The 23,380-nt window shown below is 39.4% G+C and overlaps 1 protein-coding gene across 1 annotated transcript; it reads left to right on the top strand.

The window, feature by feature from the left end:
* Positions 1-3,353: 3,353 nt before the first annotated feature.
* Positions 3,354-19,033, top strand: TMEM19 (transmembrane protein 19). The gene is made up of 6 exons (XM_030819982.1): positions 3,354-4,067; positions 6,856-6,969; positions 13,657-13,794; positions 14,486-14,740; positions 16,061-16,270; positions 17,992-19,033. Exons 1-6 carry the CDS (start codon positions 3,938-3,940, stop codon positions 18,153-18,155), a joined length of 1,011 nt encoding a protein of 336 aa, XP_030675842.1. The 5' UTR covers positions 3,354-3,937; the 3' UTR covers positions 18,156-19,033.
* The last annotated feature ends 4,347 nt before the right edge of the window (positions 19,034-23,380 follow it).

Genomic DNA, 23,380 nt, shown 5'->3' with positions numbered 1-23,380 from the left:
TACCAAAGTGACATAAGTGCTTTTCTCCTTGAGTCCTGTTTATATATGACTTGGATAAAGTCATCATCTTTTTATAATGTAATTGTCTACATGTCCATTTTCATCTATTATGCTCCTTCACCACACATACATATGTGGTGTATGTGTTTTGGCACTCAAATCACTGAAATATTCACACATTTCAGAAAATCTAAACCAATCCCTTTGAATCTAATTCAAAGGGATTGTAAATAAAATCTGATAATTTCCTATCACACAGTAAGTGCTTTTTGACATTAGGATAATTTTTGTGATTGGTATTGAATATAAATGTCTACCACAGAAAAATCCAAACTTTATATCAAAGAGCACTTAACCACAAATGGGTATTTATATTGTGAAATTTAAAGATCAGCGCAACAATGAACTTTCAGTTTATTCTATGATTGCTATAGTAAGTCTCAAACTGCATGTTTTCTACAGGAAATAAATCTGATGAAGACAATTAACTGTTGGAACCATTTAAACAAATGTGTTTTTTTCTTAACTTCTTAGAGTCATTAATAATGCACTCTAACTATCCCATGTAGAGACAACATTTCTCAACCTTAAATTTGATCACAGGTATCTTTTGAGTGGCAGAGATGCCTACTAATAACAAAGAATAACTACTATTAAGTTAAAAAATATAGTTTAGGAAATGCCTAACCAGAAATTTTCCATTGCCAGAAAATGGCATCTAAAGTAAATAGAAAAACAAAGACTTTGTTGAAATTTTTAAGATTGATAGTCTATAAAAATTGTTAACAGTAAAATCGTGATTTTTTAAAAGTATACAAGAGCCCCCCCCACTCCCTTTATCCTTGGAGATACATTCCAACACCCTCAGTGGATGCTTGAAACCCTGGAAAATACCAAATCCTATATATACTATTATTTTCCAATTCCTATATACCTATGATAAAGCTTAATTTATAAATTAGGCACAGTAAGAGATTAGGAGGAATACCTAATAATAAAATAGAACAATTATAACAATATATTCTAATAGAACTAAAATAAGGGCACTGTGATACTGCAACAGTCCATCTGATAACTGTGATGGCTCCTAAGTGACTAACAAGAGAGTAATGTCTATTGCATGGATATGCTAGATAAATGGAGGAGTCACGTCCCAGGTGGGATGGAGCTGGATGGCATGAGATTTCATCATGCTACTTTGGCATGCCATTTAAAACTTATGAATATTTCTGGAATTTTCTTTTTAATATTTTCAGATTGTTACCAGTGGAAGGTATCCAGGTTCTTGGTGTTTTGAACAAAGAACTGGACAAAACACACAAACAAAGCAAGGAAAGAATGAAGCAACAAAAGCAGAGATTTACTGAAAACAAAAGTACATGCCACAGGGTGGGAACCACCTTAGCATAGGGGCTCAAGAGCCTCCTTACAGAATTTTCTAGGGTTTAAATACCCTCTAGAGGTTTCCCATTGGTTACTTGGTATACACCTTATGTAAATGAAGTACTAGCCCACAATCAGTCTGATTGGTTGTGAAAAACAACCAATTAGAGGCTGAAGCGAAGTTACAAAGTTACACTCCTACACAAATGTCTGATTGGTTGCAGAAAGCTACCAAGCAGAGATACTTTCAATTTTCTATCTGCCACGCAGAAAAAAAAGAGGGGTTTGCAAAGGGAGTAGCTTTGGGTCCTTTTGTTACTTAGGTGTGGGAAGTTGGGGTTTTCCTTTTGATTTAGCTCTAGGAAGCCAGCATGAATCGGCCTTAGGTTCCCTGCCTCCAGACCCTATTCTCCTGCCTCAAGATCATGTTTAACTCTTGGTAACTGAAACTGCCTATTGCATATAAGGAAGAACTACTGTATTTTAATTATATTAACTCCTCTAAATTATTTTGGTCTTAAGCTAGAATAACTTTTATGGAGAAAAACATCAATAATTGGTCACTGAAAAAAATAGAAGGGAAAATATTCATCTGAAGGGTCAGTTCACTGACACTACTATTTAATATGCATTTTTAGCCAGATTTAATAGTCATGAGAAAATCATCCCTGACATCCAGGGACTGACCTGACACAGCTACACCCCAGTGTTGGGAGATAGCTTGACATTCACAACTAGGCTATGATTTTCCTATCGAACACCAACTAATCAGACAGGGTCACTCTGTGACTGTGGTGAAGCACGGCAAAAAAAAAAAAAAAAAGGCCAGTTTATAATTTTGTCTAAGCAGAGACAAAAACAATGCGACTGTGCAAACCACAAAACATTAGCTTTTATTATTAATAATTTTACCCAGTAGTCTGGTAACATTGATATTGGCCAGTCAGGTTGGTAAGATAATCCAAACATTTACTTACCTATGCAGAACAGACTAAGACAAAAATAAAGTAGGCACATAATAAATTTCAGCATAAAGACCATATATGTATATTATCTAGTACAGGAAGCCCACTACTATTTAGTCCTACTTCACAGATTTGATTCTTAGTTAACTACTTAATTAGATGCCTTACCAAAGAAAATTACAAGCTGTCTTGGCATGTATTTTGAAATTTAAAATAATGTGAGCTTTTTTTAAGTAACTACTCTTGGGGCTTAAAACACAATTGCATACGGTGTCTGAAATGGATTTGGTTCCTCTTCTTACACTGTCAGTAATTAACTGAAAAAATTGATAAATATTATGTAATTATCAGTTAATTACTGTTAACCCAGGCAAACAAGTTAATTTCACATAAAACATGAAATCAGGCCGGGCGCGGTAGCTCACGCCATTAAACCCAGCACTTTGGGAGGCCGAGGTGGGTGGATCCCCTGAGGTCAGGAGTTCGAGACCAGCCGGGCCAACATGGCAAAACCCCGTCTCTACTAAAAATATAAAAATTAGCCGGGCGTGGTTGTGGCGCCTGTAATCCCAGCTACTCCGGAGGCTGGAGCAGGAGAATCGCTTAGAACCTGGGAGGCGGTGGTTGCAGTGAGCAGAGATCGTGCCACTGCACTCCAGCCTAGGCAACAGAGAGAGGCACTGCCACAAAAAAAAAAAAAAAGGAAAAGAAATCCGCCACGATTCAGATTTTTAATGCTAACAAGGCTTTATAAATGCACACACTTTAAATATAAGGAGTGTGAGGACAGACATTTCCACAATCGAGAGCTCAGTAATAGAAACTATGTTTAACTTTACCTCGCTAGCAGCCAGGAGTCTAGCACATTATAGGTACTAAACAACATTGTTTAGTACCTATAATGTGGTTTCCGAGAAGCAGTGCAAACACAGCCGGCCACGATGCCAGCAGTGCCTGCCCACGTGAGCTAGGCGACGTCCTCTTAAGCGGCTGCGGCGCATGCCCACAGCAGGGGAGGCGTTAGAGGCGCGCGCGGGCGCCGTGAGGCGCGGGCGCCCGGCGTTGGCCAGCTGGACCTGACCCTAGGGCGGCTTGCGCAGCTGTCGGGACGTGACTACGTTCAGCCGCGTCGGGCGTGCTTCCCAGACTTGCCCAAGTTCGGGTGGCCTAGCTGCCCCTTTGCAGCCGCTGGCCTACCCCGCCCGCGCGTGAGAAGGTTGCGACGGGAGGTGGGTGGAGCTCGCCAGCGCCGGGACCGCGGATTGGCTGCCTCGGCTTCTTCTTTTCCATGTGAGCTCCGGCGTGAGGCGCTGAAGCTGCCGGCAGCCGGGAGGCCGCCCTCACCGTCGGCCGGGTTGCGCTTTGCTTTTGCGGTGAGGCGTTGACCACGCCCATGTGAATTGGAGCTCTCCGCCAGCAGGAATTTCCGGAAGGAGTTTGAATTTTTGTGATTTTTTTGCTTGTTTGGTCGGTGGAATATGTTGGGATTTATGTTTGCCTCTGAACAAGTGTTTTGCTCACATCGTAAATGACTTTCTCTCCGAAACGCTAAATATTCTCTCCCGCAGGAGCTCATATCCTTATTTTCCATGATAGATCTTAACGACAGTATATGCAAAAGATATATAAAGATGATAACTAATATAGTTATATTGAGCCTGATCATTTGCATTTCGTTAGCTTTCTGGATTATGTCAATGACTGCAAGCACCTATTATGGTAAGTCTGAGTGTTCTAAGTTGTTTCTCTGTAATCTAGTCAGTGGAATTTAAAACCATACCATTGTGAAATCCAAAACTCATATCCTCTGAATGGTTATGAATGGTTGTGTTTACTTAACTTCCATAGCCTGATTTAACTTACTAACATGATAGTATAAACAGTGCCTTTAATAAATGCTTGTTGTGATAATTCGAGTTATACCTATTTCTTTTTTTTTTAATTTTTATTTTTTATAAGATAGGGGTCCCTCTGTGTTGCTAGGCTGGTCTCAAACCCCTAGGCTCAAGTGACCCTCCCACCTGTGTCTCCCAAAGTGCTGACAATACAGGCCACCACTTCTGGCCTAGTTATACCTATTTCAAAATGTCTTTATATTTTATGTAACTATTCCGTCTGTCTTGGTGAAAGATAAGTGAGGTGAATATAGCTTTGTGAAGCAATTACAGTGATGCTTTCAATTTTGAATAAGAATATTAGTAATGGGCCAGGCACGGTGGCTCATGCCTGTTATCCCAGCACTTTGGGAGGCTGAGGCGGGCAAATCACCTGAGGTTGGGAGTTCAAGACCAGCCTGGCCAACATGGTGAAACCCCAGCTCTACTAAAACTAGAAAAAAGCTGTAATCCCAGCTACTCAGGAGATTGAGGCAGGAGAATCACTTGAACCCTGGAGGCAGAGGTTGCAGTGAACCAAGATCGAGCCACTGCATTCCAGCCTGGGCCACAGAGCGAGAATCCGTCTCAAAAAAAAAAAAAAAAAAAACAAATAGTAATGTAGTTTATCAGTTTCACATGTTCTGTAAAAATAATAAGAATTAAAGACGGCATACTATTTACATTTGGAGAGCTGAAGGACTTATCTGCCATTTGGTTGCTTCAAAAGAATAGACTCGTTTTAAAGCCTAAAGCTACATTGCTTAAATATAAGGTACTCTAGACTCAGATCTTTAGAGTTTTAAAGGTGCTTTAGAGCATAAGCCTCCATTTACCAAACTTCCTTCTCCTATGAAAACAAAGTACTGGTCAGTTTATAACAAGGGAAAAAATGAAAAGGAGAATGAGAATGGTTATATCGTAAGGGATTGCCATTTCAGACTGTAGGCTTTTTGCAAAGAGACATGTGAATAGTTGGAAAGGGTTCTCCAGGGTACAGAAGCTCTCAGTGCTGTTCATTCATAATGATTCACAGTGGGGCATCATAGTTTTAGGGGAGGGGTATAAGAGAAGATTCTTGTTAGTGACAGTATTTACTATGACTTGAACTAAATAGAATAAATCAGGATTTGTAAACTGAAATATCCCTCTGGGGCCAGTCACCTAATGCAAATGAATCTGTGTAAGTTTTTGTGTATTAGACCTGTGGTAATAGTTTTCACTTCCAGAAATAGGATATTTCTCATCTTTTGTTCAATGCTTGGGGCCTCTTTGTCTTTCATTTCCCCTTTATTTTTCTGAGACGGAGTTTCGCTCTTTTTGCCCAGGCTAGAGTACTGTGGCACGATCTCAGCTCACTGCAACCTCTGCCTTCTGGTTTCTCCTGCCTCAGCCTCCCAAGTAGCTGGGATTACAGGTGCCTGCCACCATGCCTGGCTAATTTTTGTATTTGTAGTAGAGACAGGGTTTCATCATGTTGGCCAGGCTGGTCTCGAACTCCTGATCTCGGGATCCTCCTGCCTTGGCCTCCCAAAGTGCTGGGATTACAGGCATGAGCCACCGCGCCTGGCCCATTTTCTCATTTTTGATAGAAACATAGATACAAGCAGTGGTTCACAGTTTTCTTTACCATAAGGAAATCACTTCTCCTTGGCGTTTGGGAGCCTATCAGGAGTGCTGGGAACTTTAAAGGGGAAAGCTATGGCCTGTTTAAAGGAGAGCACCTCTCTTTACCTTCAGTCAATTCTGCCATGTTGGCCAGAACTTCCCAATTTTAAAACAGAAGCCAAGAATCTGGATTTTTATATGATATCTCCTAATCTTTAAATATTGACTAAAATTACTTGAAAACATTCTGCTAGCCAAACATCTGTGAGCTGGATGCAGCCTCTGGAATAATCAATTTCTAACCATTGAATGAGGTGTCCCCTGAAAGGCAGAGAGGAGTAAGAACCTGTTACAAAAAGAGTTCGTTCTAGGTAGTCCTTGAAATTTAATATGTGCCCCCCTTAAAAAAAATGTATCAGAGATTCATTTTAAATATCTAGATATCCATTATTATCATAAATAGCAGTAAAAGGTTTTCAAAACTTGGACATAACCTATTTGGCCATTCTCCAGTAAGACTGCTTCTCTGAAAATATGCATGCATGTCTCAACATAAATACAGTTGTGCTCCACCTAACATTGTTTTGGTCAGTGACAGACCACACATACAATGTGTTCCCATAAGATTATAATACCATATTTTTACTCTACTTTTTCTATGTTTAGATACACAAATACATTGTTATAATTGCCTGTAGTATTCAGTACAGTAACATGTTGTACAGGTTTGTAGCCTAGGACCAATAGGCTATAGCATATAGTTTAAGTGTGTAGTAGGCTCTACCATCTAGGTGTATGTAAGTACAGTCTGACGTTTGCATAACCGTGAAATCACCTAAGGATGCATTTCTCAGAACATATCCCTATCTTTAAGTGATGCATGACTATATATTTCTTTGGTGACTTCATCTTGGTGTTTGTACTTATGACAGTATTTTAGTCCAAAAGCAGTAACAGAAGTTTACTGCCAAAACTAACCTGTGCAGACTTCACACAATTTGTGCTCCACCTTTATAATTTTTCAGGTAACTTACGGCCTATTTCTCCTTGGCGTTGGCTGTTTTCTGTTGTTGTTCCTGTTCTGATCGTCTCTAATGGCCTTAAAAAGAAAAGCCTAGATCACAGTGGGGCTCTAGGAGGTATGTTTTTATTTTGAATGTTTACAGTAACTAATAAGTGCTTGCTTATATAATTTAAATTTATGTTTTCTAAATTCTGAATATATGAGACTGACTACAAATCATAGTTATATATTTTAGACAATGATAAAGTTACATCTTGCTCAGCATTCCTATTGTCAAAATTTCAGAAACTGATGTACACTTTTAGTGTAGCATACAAATTAAACTCTGTGATTGATACAAAGTAGATTAATAGGATAGATGAACCTTGACTATTCTGCTCCTTTAGTTTGATTAATTAGTCTTCTACCAGCAGAAACACTGGAGCACTCCTCCTAGATGTAAAATAGAACATTTGGAGAGAATAACTTTTGGAAATTGCTGTTAGTAATCTCAAACAGAACAGTCCAAACTTAGTGTTCTGGATTAATTTTCCAAAACTGAGTTGAGAACAGGCTATGTATTCATTCTTTAGCAATTTTTTTTTTTTTTCCCGAGACAGTCTTGCTCTGTTTCCCAGGCTGGAGTGCAGTGGCATGATGGGCTCACTGCAACCTCCTCCTCCTGGATTCAAGCAATTCTTGTGCCTCAGCCTCTGAGTAGTTGAGACTACAGACGTGTGCCACCATGCCCGGCTAATTTTTTCTGGTATTTTTATTAGATATAGGGTTTCGCCATGTTGACCAGGCTGGTCTCAAGCTCCTGGCCTCAAGTGATCACCTGCCTGGGCCTCCCAGAGTGCTGGGATTACAGGTGTGAGCCACCATACCTGACCCCTCTTTTAGCAAATTTTTATTGAACACTTACTAGTATGTACTACTGTTCTAAAAACTTGGGATATATTTGTAAACAAAAAGAACATGGTGTCAGTTCTCATGGAACTTACATTCTTCAGGGCAGATAGATAAGAAAATATATAAAACTGTTCAGGTAATGATGAAGTTTATGAGAAAAATGAAAAGATAATTAAGTGTTAAGTGTGTATGTTGGAAGATGTGGTGCATTCTTCTGTAAATGGTGTCAGGTGCTTTTCTCTAAGGAGGTCATTTTGCACTGGTATCTGAAGAAGCCAGCAATGAGATCTGACAGAATCATGTTCCAGGCTGACAGAATAACAAGTGCAAAAGTCCAGATATTTTAGAGGCTTATTTGAGAGTAAGAATAATAAGGTTCATTTGACTAGAAAATAGTAACGATAGGAAAAGAAGTGAGACATAAAATTGAATAAATAAACTCTAGCAATGGGCTCTCATGGTCCTATGGTTTTGTCAATTTTGCAAAGGTCAAAACTTTTGTACTCGTTTTCTTAAAGAGGGAACCCCAAATTATATAAGCTTTGGGCTCCACAAGGCCTGGATCTCCCCCTTATTTCATTTTTAGGGCATAGAGAGAATTAAATGCGATAATTTAAAGTCCTTACCTCATTGCCTGGACACATAGCCAACATTTATTCAGTGCTTATAACTATTATTATTAGGCAGAGTTCTTCAAAATCATGCCAATTCTCTTCATAATTAAGAAATATTGTTTAAGTTATATTGTGAGATTTCTTTTCCTTTTGTGGGGTAATTGAGAATTAAAGTTAACTAGACATACTGATATTTTTATATGAATTTTATTTTACCATATAATCAATAAGTATTAGGAATGGTTATGTTTTATCTATTTAACAAATGCTTATGTTACACTTTCTATGTACCAGGCACTGCTGTTAGCACTTTGGTAGTATTAACTCATTTATAACATAATTTGAACAATCCCTGCTTAAATATAATAACATGGAGTTATGCTTTGCTAAAAAAAAGTTCTTTCTGGGCTGGTCGCGGTGGCTCACACCTGTAATCCCAGCACTTTGGGAAGCCAAGGCGGAAGGATCACTTGAGTCCAGGAGTTTGAGACCAGCCTGGACAATATAATGAGACTTCACCTCTACAAAAAAAAAAAAAAAAATCAAAAAATTAGCCTGGTGTGGTGGTGCACACCTGTAGTCCCAACTACACAGGAGGCTGATCATGCCACTTCAGTCAGCGTGGGCAACACAGTGAGACCCTGTGTCAAAAAGAAAAAAAAAAAAAGCTCTCAGACATTCTTGCCTTGGAATTTATTATTTTTATAGAAAAAAAGGTCAAGTCCTTCTTGAAATTCTGTCTTCCTTGGGCTTCTGTGCTGTATATTGTCCTGCTTCTCTGACTTTTATGATCTCTACTGTTGTTTCCTTCCTGCTGCTAGAAGGGCTGCCTTGTAGCCCTTGGGCATCTACTCCTCTCCTATGTTGATTAGAATTAAAAGATATGAAACCTAACACTGCCACCTGTTATCAGTGCAAACTTGGGCACGCTGCATAACTCCTAGGAGACTCACTTTCTTAATCTCTTATGAAATACCTCCAATAGTAATATCTTACGGGCTTATTGGTAAAGCTCAAACAGGGTATCATGGTGAGGCAACACATCTTTGTAAACTATACAAAAATGTTCATTGTTAGTGATTGTGTGCTTTCAACCGTATTTTTATACGTGAATGACTATTAAATTGGCATTGCCACAAACATTTCTTTCTTTCTCCATACCTCTGCTCACGTTACTTCTCCCCCTCTGACCTCTCTCCTACCTCATTATATATGCTGATTATTATTATCATCTGCATTAATAGAGAAGTATATAGAGAGGTTTGAAGTATGAAGAGACAGTTCTGGGCAGAAAACAATGAAAACTGCAGAAAACTGAAACTTAACACTTGCAGAGTAAAATTAAATGAAGTATTCCCACTTAGAAAGTTTCTGGTTGTAGGCTTCTTAGTGCTTAATGAAGTATTCTTATTGAATAGGATTCAAATCTAATAAAGTCATTTGCTGCCAGCCCTTAGAGTTGGAAATGATCAAATGTAGTAGTAGATGGAAGCATGTCGTTAACTTACTTTCAGTAGTAACTGATAGTTCTAAAGTCAGGTAGCAAAAATATAATATGCATGTTTCTAAAAATTATCCCGGTGCTATCACATGCCACTTCATCTGCTCGAGCATAAAGGAAATCTGCTAGATTATAAACTCCTTGAGGACAAAGAGTATCTTATGCTTCTGTGTCCCATGTTTCTTTGAATAGTGCTAGATACATAATAGATGATTAGGAATAGATGTAGTCAGATTTTTAAAAACCTTTGCTTTTTTCCTAATTATTTCATTCTATGAAATGTTAATCTTTTCTTTTTTTTTAGTTAAAAAAAAAAAATTATGGCCAGGTATGGTGGCTCACACCTGTAATCGCAGCACTTAGGGAGGCCAAGGCAGGCAGATCACTTGAGCCCAGGAGTTTGAGACCAGCCTAGGCAACATGGTGAAACCTCGTCTCTACTAAAAATACAAAAATTAGCCAGGCATGGTGGCAGGTGCCTGTAATCCCAGGTACTTGGGAGGCTGAAGCAGGAGAATCGCTTGAACCCAGGAGGCAGAGACTGCAGTGAGCCGAGATCATGCTGCTGCACTCAAGCCTGGGTGACAGAGTGAGACCTTGTCCCCCAAAAAAATTGTTTTTAGAGGCAGGGTCTTGCTGTATCACCCCGGCTGTAGTGCAGTGATGCTACTGTAGCTTAGTGCAGCCTTGAATTCCTGGGCTCAAGCAGTCTGCCTGCCTCAGCCTCCTGGGTAGTAGCAACTACAGGCACACACTGCCACACCCAGCTTTTCTTACTGTTTGGAACTTTTTGTTTCCTTAAGGATAAAAAAAAATCTAATGCTGATTTAAAGTATATCATAGTAGTTGGGAATATTATCCTAGAGTATGACTGCAAGTCACTTAAACTCTGTGTTGTACTTGTCCTGTCTATAAAATGTGAAGGAATAATGGTATCTATAGCAATGAATTACCATGAAGTGTTATCCATGTAAAATGCTTAGCACAGTACTTGGCATACAAATATTTTATAGATGTTAGTTATTATTACTGTTTTCCTTCCACTACTGCTATTCACAGTGATATAGTTTGACCATGCCTCTACCCAAATCTCATCTTGAATTGTAGCTCCCATAATTCCCACATGTCAAGGGAGGGACCTGGTAGAAGGTAATTGAATCATGGGACAGGTCTTTCCCGTGCTGTTCTCATGATAGTGAATAAGTCTCATGAGAGCTGATGATTTTGTAAAGGGGAGTTCCTCTACACAAGCCCCCTTGCCTGCCGCTATGTAAGATGTGACTTTGCTCCTCATTTGCCTTCGGCCATGATTGTGAGGCCTCCCCAGCCATGTGGAACTGTGAGTCAGTTGAACCTCTTTTCTTTATAAATTACCCGGTTTCAGGTTTGTCTTTATTAGCAGTGTGACAACAGACTAATACACACAGTTATAAGAAATTTTACTTCGCTACATCATGACTTTAGTGTATCTAGGATTTAGAAGTAAGAGTTACAGAACTTCCTCAGGATCTGGGTATTTAGAACCATTCATGACAGAAACATATACCTCAGTGTTGAGAGGATTGGGCAGGAGTTCAGTCACACTCAGTCTCTAAGCTGCACACTGAAGTGGAGGGCTCTGGTCTTTTGGAGAGAGAGAGAGCATTGCCAGAATAAGGAGAGGGTCACATGAGGGGGATTTGTGGCAAAGTGTTTGTGGAAGGGCACAGCAAGAGGGGGTGTTGTCAGGAAAGGCCACTGGTGGTGCTCTGTGTGGTTTCACAAGGGTGGCCTGACCTCTTTTTGGTCACTATACTTTGGGTCTGGTTTCAGTCTTTCTGAAGTAGAAACCTCACTCTGTCATGTACCCAGAGTTGATTAGAGCCTAGAAAACTGGTTGAATGTTGCTCATTGTTATAAAGGATTGCTATATGAGCCAGAATGCCACTTTATTAATCAGATAGAAGAACTACCAGGCAGAAGAACACAAACGTCACTGTTCAGGCATGCCCTATTCTTATAGTCAGGCCACTTGAGAAGTCAGATTATAATGAGAAGGCTGCTTTGGTGAGTACAAAGTCTGAGAAACAGTTATGCAAATCCACAAATCAAAGGTTCCCCTCCCTTGGACATGGTTCAAGAAGTCCGCCAACCTCTGGTTCTTTTGGCCTTCACTTTCTACATTCTGGACTAGCCAAGTAAATTATTATAGAATATGTATGAAGCAATAGGTGAGCTTTGAGTTTATTAAATTACTATGAAATTCCAGTCCTGCCTTTCTCTTTTATGCCTCCTGGAGATTACCCAGGTCACCCTGGTTGGAATTTGGGGTATAACTCTACTCCCATTGTCAGAAATTTGTAGACAGTGTCATTGTACTCCCCTGATGCTATCTGTTAGGTACAGAATTTACCTGTTTTAGGCTCAGAAGGCAACCTCAGTCCTCAAGTCTTCAAATTATTTGGGAGTACCCTATTGTCATATATATGAACCCCTTATCAATGATATTTAGAGATCTGCAGGATGGAGAGGTGGAAGAGATATGAACAGGAGATAGCAGTTACTAATCTAAAATGTAGACATAGGTGGGAGTTGCCAGAAGTTCCAAGCTATCTTTAGACTACATGAAAGAAACCATTCCCTCAAAGCTTGTCTTGTTCATTTCCTCAATCTGAAGCTGTCACCAACATGAACATGATTGCTTCATGTGGTATTTTAAGGTGGTTGAAGTAAAAAGGATATAGATGCCATTTATAACATCTCAGTGTAGGTTGTGTAGGGCTCTTCTACTTTGGGTTTGTTTAGAGACGGTGGAACAAATTGTTAACATTTGTATACTTCCATGTGTTTTGACTTACCCCTTCAGTAGTTGCATACAACTTTTGTAATGCTTTAAAAATCAGTTGAAAAAACTTAAAGGTTGGATACCAATATTAAAATATTTATCATTATTAATGTTGAGCTTTAACCACTGGAACTGTTGCTGTTATTAGTATCCATGACATTAGGTAACACTTATTAAGGACCTTTTACATCCTGGATAATATAATAAGCATATTACAAAAATTATCCCTGACTTTTTACAGCAAGCCGATGAAGTCAGAATTCTGATTATTGTCATTTCACAAATGCAAAATTGAGACTTAAGGAGGTTAGGTAACTTATCCTAATCTTGAAGAGGTAAGTGAAGGAGCCAAAGTTTGAACTCTAGACTGTTCAACTCCAGAGCTGAAGCACTTTATTATTATTAATACTTTATATCAAGTTACCCTGTTTCTTGTACTCTCGATTAAAAGGTACCAAAGTTAAATACCAGTAATTGAGTATCTCTGGAAGAGTCAATGAGTAACTATCTCATTGGTTATGATATCTGAACTTTGAGCTAAGCAATGGAAAGGGTTATTATAGAAGAAGAAGGCCAGGTGCTGTGGCTCACTCCTGCAATCCCAGAACTTTAGGAGGCCCATGCTGGGCAGATTGCTTGAGCCCAGGAGTTTGAGACCAGCCTGGGCAATATAGTGAGACCCCATCTGTATTTCTAATTTTTTTAAATTAAGATAATTTTTAAAATATTATCTAAAATATTATCTTACATTCATATGGCATTGTTTGAAAGGAGATTAAAATATGGTAAAAAATGTGTACTCAAAATGGCATTCAGTTTACTGCTTGCTAAGAACTTAATTGGTAAAATGCAAATTGTTAGAAATGTACATTTCAGGTTGTAATATAAAAATAATGGAAAAAATCCATTCTTTTTTCACAGCATTGATGTATGAATTGAATATAATTCTGTGTTTATATATGTTTCTTTCAGGGCTAGTGGTTGGATTTATCCTAACCATTGCAAATTTCAGCTTTTTTACCTCTTTGCTGATGTTTTTCTTGTCTTCTTCGAAACTCACTAAATGGAAGGGAGAAATCAAGAAGCGTCTAGATTCAGAATATAAGGAAGGTAAAATTATGTTTGATATTATTCCAAATAGTAAACTTCATTTAATCCTAACATAAGCTTTTTTTTTTTTTTTTTGAGACACAGTCTCGCTCTGTCACCCAGGCTGGAGTGCAGTGGCGCAATCTCGGCTCACTGCAAGCTCCGCCTCCCGGGTTCACGCCATTCTCCCGGCTCAGCCTCCCGAGTAGCTGGGACTACAGGCGCCTGCAACCATGCCTGGCTAATTTTTTTGTATTTTTAGTAGAGACGGGGTTTCACCGTATTAGCCAGGATAGTCTCGATCTCCTGACCTCGTGATCCGCCCACCTCAGCCTCCCAAAGTGCTGGGATTACAAGCATGAGCCACTGCGCCCGGCCAACGTAAGCTTTTAATCAGAATTTGTTTAGACTGTCAAAACACATCAATTTTATATGAGAATTCCTTTAGTAGCCAAATTGAGTTTATAATTTATTTCACAACAATAGGAAATAACAGCAGAATTTTAGAAGCACTACAGTCTATCATAATTTTTCCAGATTTGTTAATAATGGTATAGAATCTGGGCAAATGTACCATAACACTTTTACTGTTTTTAAATATTTTTTCGTCGTTTTTCTTTTCTTAAACTTTAAAACATAAACACCTATAACTGCATGGTTTTTCTTCTAAGGAGGAAGCATTTGTTTGTCCTTTTCATCTGTTTGTTTCCAGGTGGGCAAAGGAATTGGGTTCAGGTGTTCTGTAATGGAGCTGTACCCACAGAACTGGCCCTGCTATACATGATAGAAAATGGCCCCGGGGAAATCCCAGTCGATTTTTCCAAGCAGTACTCCGCTTCCTGGATGTGTTTGTCTCTCTTGGCTGCACTGGCCTGCTCTGCTGGAGATACATGGGCTTCAGAAGTTGGCCCAGTTCTGAGTAAAAGTCCTCCAAGACTGATAACAACCTGGGAGAAAGTTCCAGTTGGTGAGTTTTTTCTTCTTTTTGACCTATTGGTAGACACAGTTGGTGAGTCTTGATTTGAGAGTCTTTAAAAAAACCAAAAAACCTCTTGATTTAATGTATTTTAGAGCCTTTTAAGAACTTTATTTAGTCTCTTTAAATAATAATTGGAAAATTTCTCTGAACTATTAAATTGGTAATAATAAATAATATTTGCAGGAAATGTTAGCAAGACCTAGATAAGCAATACAGGAACATAAAGATTGATTTGCAAACATATCAGTAGGGAAGGAAAAGAAAGGGTACAATAGAATATTTATTGAGGGCCTGTTATGATATCAGTGCTTTAACATATATCTCAATTCTCCATTATCAACATTATCAACAACTACATAGGTTGGGCATCTCAAATCTGAAAATCCAAAATCCAAAATGCTCCAAAATCTTAAACTTTTTGAACACTGACATGATGCTCACAGGAAATGTTCATTGGAACATTTCGGATTTACGATTTTCAGATTTGGGATGTTCAACTGTTAAGTCTATATAATGCAAATATTCCAAACTCTGAAAAAATTTGAATCCAAAACACTTCTGGTCCCAAGCAATTCGGGTAAAGAGAATACTCAACCTATACTGCTTCTTCTTTTTGCCCTCTGATGCTTCTCTTCCTCTTTGTCTACTTCTTTTCTTTCTACCCCATCCTGTCCCCCATCATCACCTTCTCCTCCTTTTTTTCCCCTCTTCTTCATCATCATTATAACAGCTAGCATATGTTAGATACTACTACAGAGCACTATTCTAACTGCTTTACTAGCCACTTAGTACTCCTAATTATCATATAAATTGGTTCTTTTATTATTTCTATCTTATAAAGAAACTAAAGCACAAAGAAGTTAGATAAATTAACTACAGTCACATGGCTTAAGAGTAGCAGAATTGGGCCTGGCAAGGTGGCTCACGCCTGTCATCCCAGCTACTAGAGAGGCTGAGGTGGGAAGATCACTTGAGCCTGGAGTTGGAGGCTGCAGTAGGCTGTGATCACACCATTGTACTCTAGCCTGGTTGATAGAGCAAAACCTTGTCTCTGAAAAGAGAGAGAGAGAAGGAGAACCAAGCTGAAACCAGGCAGTCTGGCTTCATTGAACCATTCTGCTTCATTGCTTAAAATGTCAAGAGTTACTGAGGAGAAAATACTATTTTCTAAATAGCTACAGTCTTTAGATTGCATTAAAGAGAATACTTTCTTTAAATTAGTCTTGATTAGACAGATACCTTGCTGTCCTTGCCTTTATGTATTTGCTGATTATTAACCAGATGATTTTCTGCATGTTTCTTCTTCAGGTACCAATGGAGGAGTTACAGTGGTGGGCCTTGTCTCCAGTCTCCTTGGTGGTAGCTTTGTGGGCATTGCATACTTCCTCACACAGCTGATTTTTGTGAATGATTTAGACATTTCTGCCCCCCAGTGGCCAATTATTGCATTTGGTGGTTTAGCTGGATTACTAGGATCAATTGTGGACTCATACTTAGGGGCTACAATGCAGTATACTGGTAAGAACATTCCTTCATTCTTGCAACTTATTGGTGTGTTAAAGAAATAGGGAAAAGAAAGAAAAAATGTCAACAATGAAAACAAATCCAAAGACACAGGGTGTTGACGGACTAGAAATGACAGGGCAAAGTCTCTTTCACAATTTTGGTTTTCTTATTCTTTTGTATTAAATTAATTGAAAGAGAATTAGTCCCGCACAGCAATGATTAGAAGCTGTGTGGGGAAGATACAATAGTGCAGAGAACAGACGTTTTTGTGTGGGCCATTACCCAGAAAAGCAAGACATTTGGGATCAGATCATTTTAATACAATTCCTTCCATTCATTTTCCTATTCCATTTGAGGAGTAATTGTACTAATCTGACTATACACGCGACCTACTTTCTTACTGTGGTATCATGCTTGCTATTCTTGCCCCTGAGTTTTTTGCTTCACTCAAGATATATGGTAGATGTCTGGGCACGGTGGCTCATATCTATAATCCCAGCACTTTGGGAGGCCAAGGGGTGCGGATCACTTGAGGTCAGGAGTTCGAGACTAGCCTGGCCAACAAGGGGAAACCCCATCTCTACTAAAAATACAAAAATTGTCTGGTGTAGTGGCACCTGCCTGTAATCCCAGCTACTTGGGAGGCTGAGGCAGGAGAATTGCATGAACCTGGGAGGCGGAGATTGCAGTGAGCCGAGATCATGCCACTGCACTATAGCCTGGGCAACAGAGCAAGACTCCATCTCAAAAAAAAAAAAAAAAAAAAAGATATATGATAGAGTGGTAGAGTATATTTTTCTCAAAATTTTCTGTGCTTTGTTTCTAGGACTCTCCCATCCTATCAGTGTACTCACATATTCCGTTAGGTGTGTATTTGCTCCACACTCTCATCAACCATGTTTCTCCTTTGACTGACATCAGGAAGAGGTTGGAAGGCTAGAGAAGGGTTCTCTCAGTACAGTCCTCCCAGCACTCTTCATGCCTCAGAAAATCTATGTGCCCTTCCTCCCCTCTCCCCATCAGTCAGAATATTTGTTCTCCATTTTGTTAGTCTCATTTAGATTTTAAGGACGAAGCTATCCGATCTTACTTCTCACTAAAGGGTCAATAACTCTACACACACACAGACAGTAAACATGTTTTTTAAAGAGTGTAGGTTTTATTCTAAATTGGGTTCTAACTGGGGAAGTTTCTGATTGCATTGAGTGGATTGAAAAGAAATGCATGCAGTAGGGGAGATTTTGTAAATCTTCATTTGCCTCATTTGTGCCAGCCCCATGCTCAACCCTGCGTTTACAGTACTGTGGCCACAGACATGATGCCTACTCCCAAGGACCTCATAGATCAGTCTTGGAGGGGAACCACTAGGAAGGCAGGCCCAACCTGCCAGTTTCATGCCCTCTCTGCTTTTCATGTTCTCTCTTCCGCTTCTGAAGCAATTCCAGAGGTATTGACAGAAAATTACTGAGAACCCATTTATTCAGAGAGGCCATTTGTAATCAAGGGTCCCATGTCTCTCATCATATAAATGATCCATTAAAGTCATTTAGCAAGTCACTTAGAACCTTTCAAAGATTGTCTCCTTTGGAGGAAAAAGCCTATTTTATTCTTTTTTTAAAATCAAGTACATGTACCCTAGAACTTAAAGTATAATAAAAAAAAAAAAAGAAAAGAAAAGAAAAAAATCAAGTCATTTGGGTTTTCTATCTCACTTGCTGCTTTTTCCATTCCAGGGTTGGATGAAAGCACTGGCATGGTGGTCAACAGCCCAACAAATGAGGCAAAGCACATAGCAGGGAAACCCATTCTTGATAACAACGCAGTGAATCTGTTTTCTTCTGTTCTTATTGCCCTCTTGCTCCCAACTGCTGCTTGGGGTTTTTGGCCCAGGGGGTGAACTTTATTTCATTTCCACAGGTTGAAACTGGTGAGTCCAGCTAAATTTGCAATTCCAACTTTCATCCTAAGAATAATAACTGTAATGGCAAAGCAGAAATGCCAGTTCCTCCTATATTCCATTGTAATGGGATTTCACATTTTCCTCTCATCAACTCCCTTGTAACAGCTAGCATCTTTCTAGTGAAAGAGAAGAATTCCTAGAACTTATGCATTTTTTTTCCTGCTGAATGGAAGTCTTGAGCAATGAAGCTATATTGTCCCTACATATTACTATATATTGAACTGAAAGTTCTTACATAATCAATGTCACGTTTTGTCTTATTTTGTTTTGTTTGTTTAAACCAATGTGAGAAATAAAAGTGATGATATTTAAAATAGTTCTCAGCTGAAGCAGAGAAATGCCACTGTGCTAGTTGCCCAAATGTTGTGTCTATTTTAAATAGTTTAAGCTGATGTGTATGGGAGCCTAACTAAGTGTAGTATCCTGAACTTCTCCCATTAATTGCTATTCACAATTGGGAAAAGTGAGGAGATTGCTTCCTAGTGAGTTTTGTGGCCTACTCCACATTTGTTCTTCCTTCCTCAGGGTTAGTGATGAAAAAAAGTAAATATCTTTTTCATATGTCCATTAGAATGTATGAAAAAAATCATTTTAACTAAAAGCAAAAGAACTTTGTCTTATATCTAAAAAATGTATACCTTACTATATGTTTTCGTTGCTCTCTGAACAAAAATCATCTTCAATTTAATATGTGGAATGTGTTTTCTAGCTTTCTTTGAATTATGTATGGCAACCTGGTTTAGCATTGGCATCCTGAACAGTTAAGAGTCACTGGGAAATTATTGTATTTCTTTATAAATTTACTATCCTGTCAATTGCTGGAAAATGCTATGATTTTCTATTATTACCTTCTAAGTTGTATTCTCTCTTACACTGTAGCCTCAACTAAGGCAAATTCTGCTATGTTTGTTCTTCACTATGATTTACTGTGTGCCAAAGGAGTTTTGACATGGTACAGAGTATTTTACTAAAAGTATGTTTTGTTTTGTTTTGTTTTTTGAGACGGAGTCTCGCTCTCTTACCCAGGCTGGAGTGCAGTGGCGCGATCTCGGCTCGCTGCAAGCTCCGCCTCCCGAGTTCATGCCATTCTCCTGCCTCAGCCTCTCCGAGTAGCTGGGACTACAGGCGCCCGCCACCACGCCCGGCTAATTTTTTGTGTTTTTAGTAGAGACGGGGTTTCACCGTGGTCTCGATCTCCTGACCTTGTGATCCGCCCGCCTCGGCCTCCCAAAGTGCTGGGATTACAAGCGTGAGCCACCGTGCCCAGCCTAAAGTATTTTTAAATGTTTCTCATGTGATTTCTGTACCTTCTTCCTCCTGCCCCTTTTGCTTTTTTAAAGAAATTGGGGAAGGATTTATGAATACACCACCACAAGAGTGGATAATGCTTAGAATTCTTCATTGGTGGCCCTACTATGGTGATGTTCTAGAACTGACTTACTTCAGGACAGAAGAAAAAACAATCACACCCTTAATCTTTAAGCTAGTCAGATCAGGGGGTTGCAACAACTGGGTTAAACTTTGGGTATGCATTGGAAGCACCAGGGCATGTTTCCTTTTTTTGTTTATGTGTTTGTTTTTTGAGACAGAGTCTCACACTGTAGCCCAGGCTGGACTCCAGCACAGTGGCATGATGTCGGCTCCGCCTCCCGGGTTCACGTGATTCTCATGCCTCAGCCTCCCAAGTAGCTGGGATCACAGGCATGCACCATCACACCCAGCTAATTTTTGTATTTTTAGTAGAGACAGAGTTTCGCCTCATTGGCCAGGCTGGTCTCCAACTTCTGACCTCAAGTGATCTGCCCACCTCAGCCTCCCAAAGAGCTATTACAGATGTGAGCCACTGTGCCCAGCCACCAGGGCATGTTTTTAAAAAAGTACTGATGTCTGGATTTCACACTGCAAAATTCTGATTTATCTGATCTAAGGTACAGCCTGGATATTGAGACTTTTTAAAGCTCTGACTGTACATTGAATCATCATGTAAGGAGTTTTTAAAACATTGTTGCCAGGGCCCCTTTCTAGACCAAGTCAGTCAGAATGTTGGACAATGAGGCCCATGCATGGGTATTTTTAGAAAGCTCTCTGGGAGATTCTAATAATTAACCAAGTTGAGAAGCACTGAATAAGAATATCCTGGGCCGGGCGCAGTGGCTCATGCCTGTAATCCCAGCACTTTGGAAGGCTGAGGCGGGCGGATCACTTGAGGTCAGGAGTTCGAGACCAGCCTGGCCAACATGGTGAAACACCATCTCTACTAAAAATACAAAAAATTAGTCAGGCGTGGTGGTGCATGCCTGTATTCCCAGCCACTCAGGAGGCTGAGGCGGGAGAATCGCTGGAACCTGGGAGGTGGAGGTTGCAGTGAGTCAAGATTACACCACTGTACTCCAGCCTGAGCAACAGAGCGAGACTCCATCTCAAAAAAAAAAGAATATTCTAAGCACTAGAACTACATAGTAAGAATATCCTAAAGCACTGTATCTAAGCACTTGAAAAGAATGGGACTTTTCAGTTTTAGGGAGATAACTATTAGCAACCACACTATGTTATTTTTATGGGTGAATAACTTCTGGTAATGACACAGTGTCTTACAGCTACATCACTTATAAAATCACGTGTCAGTTTTCACACAGCCTGCACATCGTTCTGACATGCCCTTTTTTTTCCCTGGAGATTTATCCTCATGACATACGAGGGGACAAAAATATTTATTGGGACTATCTTTGAATTTAGTAGAATCACTGTATCATTAACAGTTTGGGGAAATACTGCTTTGCAATCCTTTATTTGAAAACTTAGATCTAGTTGTGTTTTGCAATCAAAATTTTTGAGATATTCAAGAACTAATAGGATCTGTATAAAATATTTCACTCAAAACTACTAAAAAAAAGTCTGGGATGGCAGCTCATTATCAAATATACTCCTATTTTTGTGGTGATTTATGAACAGCCCCACTAAGTATAACTAAAGATCATAAAGAGCCTCAGATCAAGTTTGGTCAGGTTTTGTCACCAAACTTTGTAAATAAACTTACATAGTTTTTCATAGCTTTTTGGAGATGAGAATTGAGGATAAGAAATAGTATCTGTCCTTTTTGTTGTTGTTGTTAAGTCTTACGTGTATTTTACTGTAACATCTTTTGAATTGGATATTCAACTAATTCAACATATTTTTCCTCTTTGCAGAATGGGCAGTTCATGTTAAAAACACTTTTCATGGAAAGAGCTCTATGTAACAATATGATAAAACTGCCTACCTAGCAGCATAAAGGTGTGCTATTTCTTATCTTATCATACTGTTCCATGATAGAAGAGAGCAGATGTATGTGGCTTGGGGCAGCTCCTGAAGAAGACTTCCAGGAGTAGCATGTTGAAAACTCATTAAATGGAGCCACCAAGAAACCAAAGAATTGATACAGCAGGTCATTCTATTATTAGCTTTTCTCATTACTTGAGTTATCTGTTTCTCATATATATCTTTCCTGTTTCTAGCTGCTGTACACATAGGATGCTGCCTGCAGAAATACCAGCCCCACCCCAATTAGATAAAGGACTAGTATAGAGAAAAAGCATGTGAAATGATGTTTTAAACTTTGCCGCATACCTGTGATATGAACAGCTGCTGCCTGTTAGGCACAGTGGGTATACTAGGGCCCAATCATCTGATCTTCCTGATGTTTTATCTAATGTTTCCTGTGCTATCACAATGAGAATGATCTATACTAGCCACCAGATCTCAGGTGAATTGTGGTGTGCTTTAAAAATGAAAACACAGCCGGACGAGGGGGCTCATGCCTGTAATCCTAACACTTTGGGAGGCCAAGGCGGGCAGATCATGAGGTCAGGAGTTCAAGACCAGCCTGGCCAACATAGTGAAACCCCGTCTCTTAGCCGGGCATGGTGGCGCATGCCTGTAGTCCCAGCTATTCAGGAGGCTGAGGCATGAGAATCACTTGAACCCAGGAGGCAGAGGTTGCAGTGAGCAGAGAGCATGCCACCACACTCCAGCCTGGGTGACAGAGCGACACTCCATCTCAAAAAAAAAAGGAAAACACAATTATGTGGCTTAATTATTTATCTCCTTTATGGAGTATCTGTTTTTATAACTCCAAGTGGTTCTTGATATTTTTAAAATACTTAAGCATTCAATATGTATTCATTGAATTAAGTTGTTTGACTCTAATCATTGTTTCTTTTAAGAATGACTGGAAGGTGATAATCAGCACCATATTCCTGGAGGAAAATACAAAATGAAAAACCAGTTTGGCTACCTGAATTTCTGAGAACTGGAATGTTTCCAGCATTTTTCAATCATGCAAAACAATATTAATGGTTTTGAAACTAATGAGTCAGGAAATTATTGAAGAAGTGAAGGAGTGGCAGGGCGAGGCTTGAAATTATTTTCCCTGACAAGACTTAACTCTCCGTTTATCATAACTACCCTCTTCAAAAAAAAAAATTTTTTTTTGTATATCTAATCGTGAATCCAGACAAGATTTATTTTTATTTATTTTTTATTTTTTTGAGACAGGGTCTTACCCTATTGCCCAGGCTGGAGTGCAGTGGCACGATCATAGCTCACTGCAGCTTCAACTTCCTCAGCTCAAGTCATCCTCCCGCCTCAGCCCCCAAATAGCTGGAACTACAGACTTGCACTACTACACCCGGCTACTTTTTTTTGTTTGTTTAATTTTTTGCAGAGATGAATCCAGACTATGTCCTATGTTGTCCATAATGGGTTTGAACTCCTGAGCTCAAGTGGTCTTCTCACGTCAGCCTCCCAAAGTGTGGGATTACAGGTGCAAGCCACCACACCCAGCCAAAAATTTATTTTATAAATATGGCAACTCTTTTTAAGTTTGGATTTTTAAATTTTTATTAATATTAAATAATACACTGACTATTCCTTTTTAAAAATTACAACATTAGGCCAGATGTGGTAGCTCATGCTTATGATCCCAGCACTTTGGGAAGCCAAGGTGGGAGAATCACCTAAGGCCAGGAGTTTGAGACCAGCCTGGGCAACATAGCAAGACCCCGTCTCTACAAAAAATAAAAAATTCGCCAAATATGGTGGTGTACACCTGTAGTCCCAGCCACTCAGGAAGCTAAGGTGGGAGGATTGTTTGAGCATGGGAGTTGGAGGCTACAGGGAGCCAT

Source organism: Nomascus leucogenys, chromosome 10 (genome assembly GCF_006542625.1).
Source record: "Nomascus leucogenys isolate Asia chromosome 10, Asia_NLE_v1, whole genome shotgun sequence".
NCBI lineage: Eukaryota > Metazoa > Chordata > Mammalia > Primates > Hylobatidae > Nomascus > Nomascus leucogenys.
Note: the sequence above shows the minus strand (reverse complement) of the source record. Positions and strands in the feature narration are given on the sequence as shown.

Bases quoted from the DNA above. Each gene is read 5' to 3' on its own strand.
- TMEM19 (XM_030819982.1), top strand. From the start codon at position 3,938: ATGATAGATCTTAACGACAGTATATGCAAAAGATATATAAAGATGATA. The intron at 4,068-6,855 runs GTAAGTCTGAGT...ATAATTTTTCAG, and splicing joins GACTGCAAGCACCTATTATG to GTAACTTACGGCCTATTTCT. The intron at 6,970-13,656 runs GTATGTTTTTAT...TGTTTCTTTCAG, and splicing joins TCACAGTGGGGCTCTAGGAG to GGCTAGTGGTTGGATTTATC.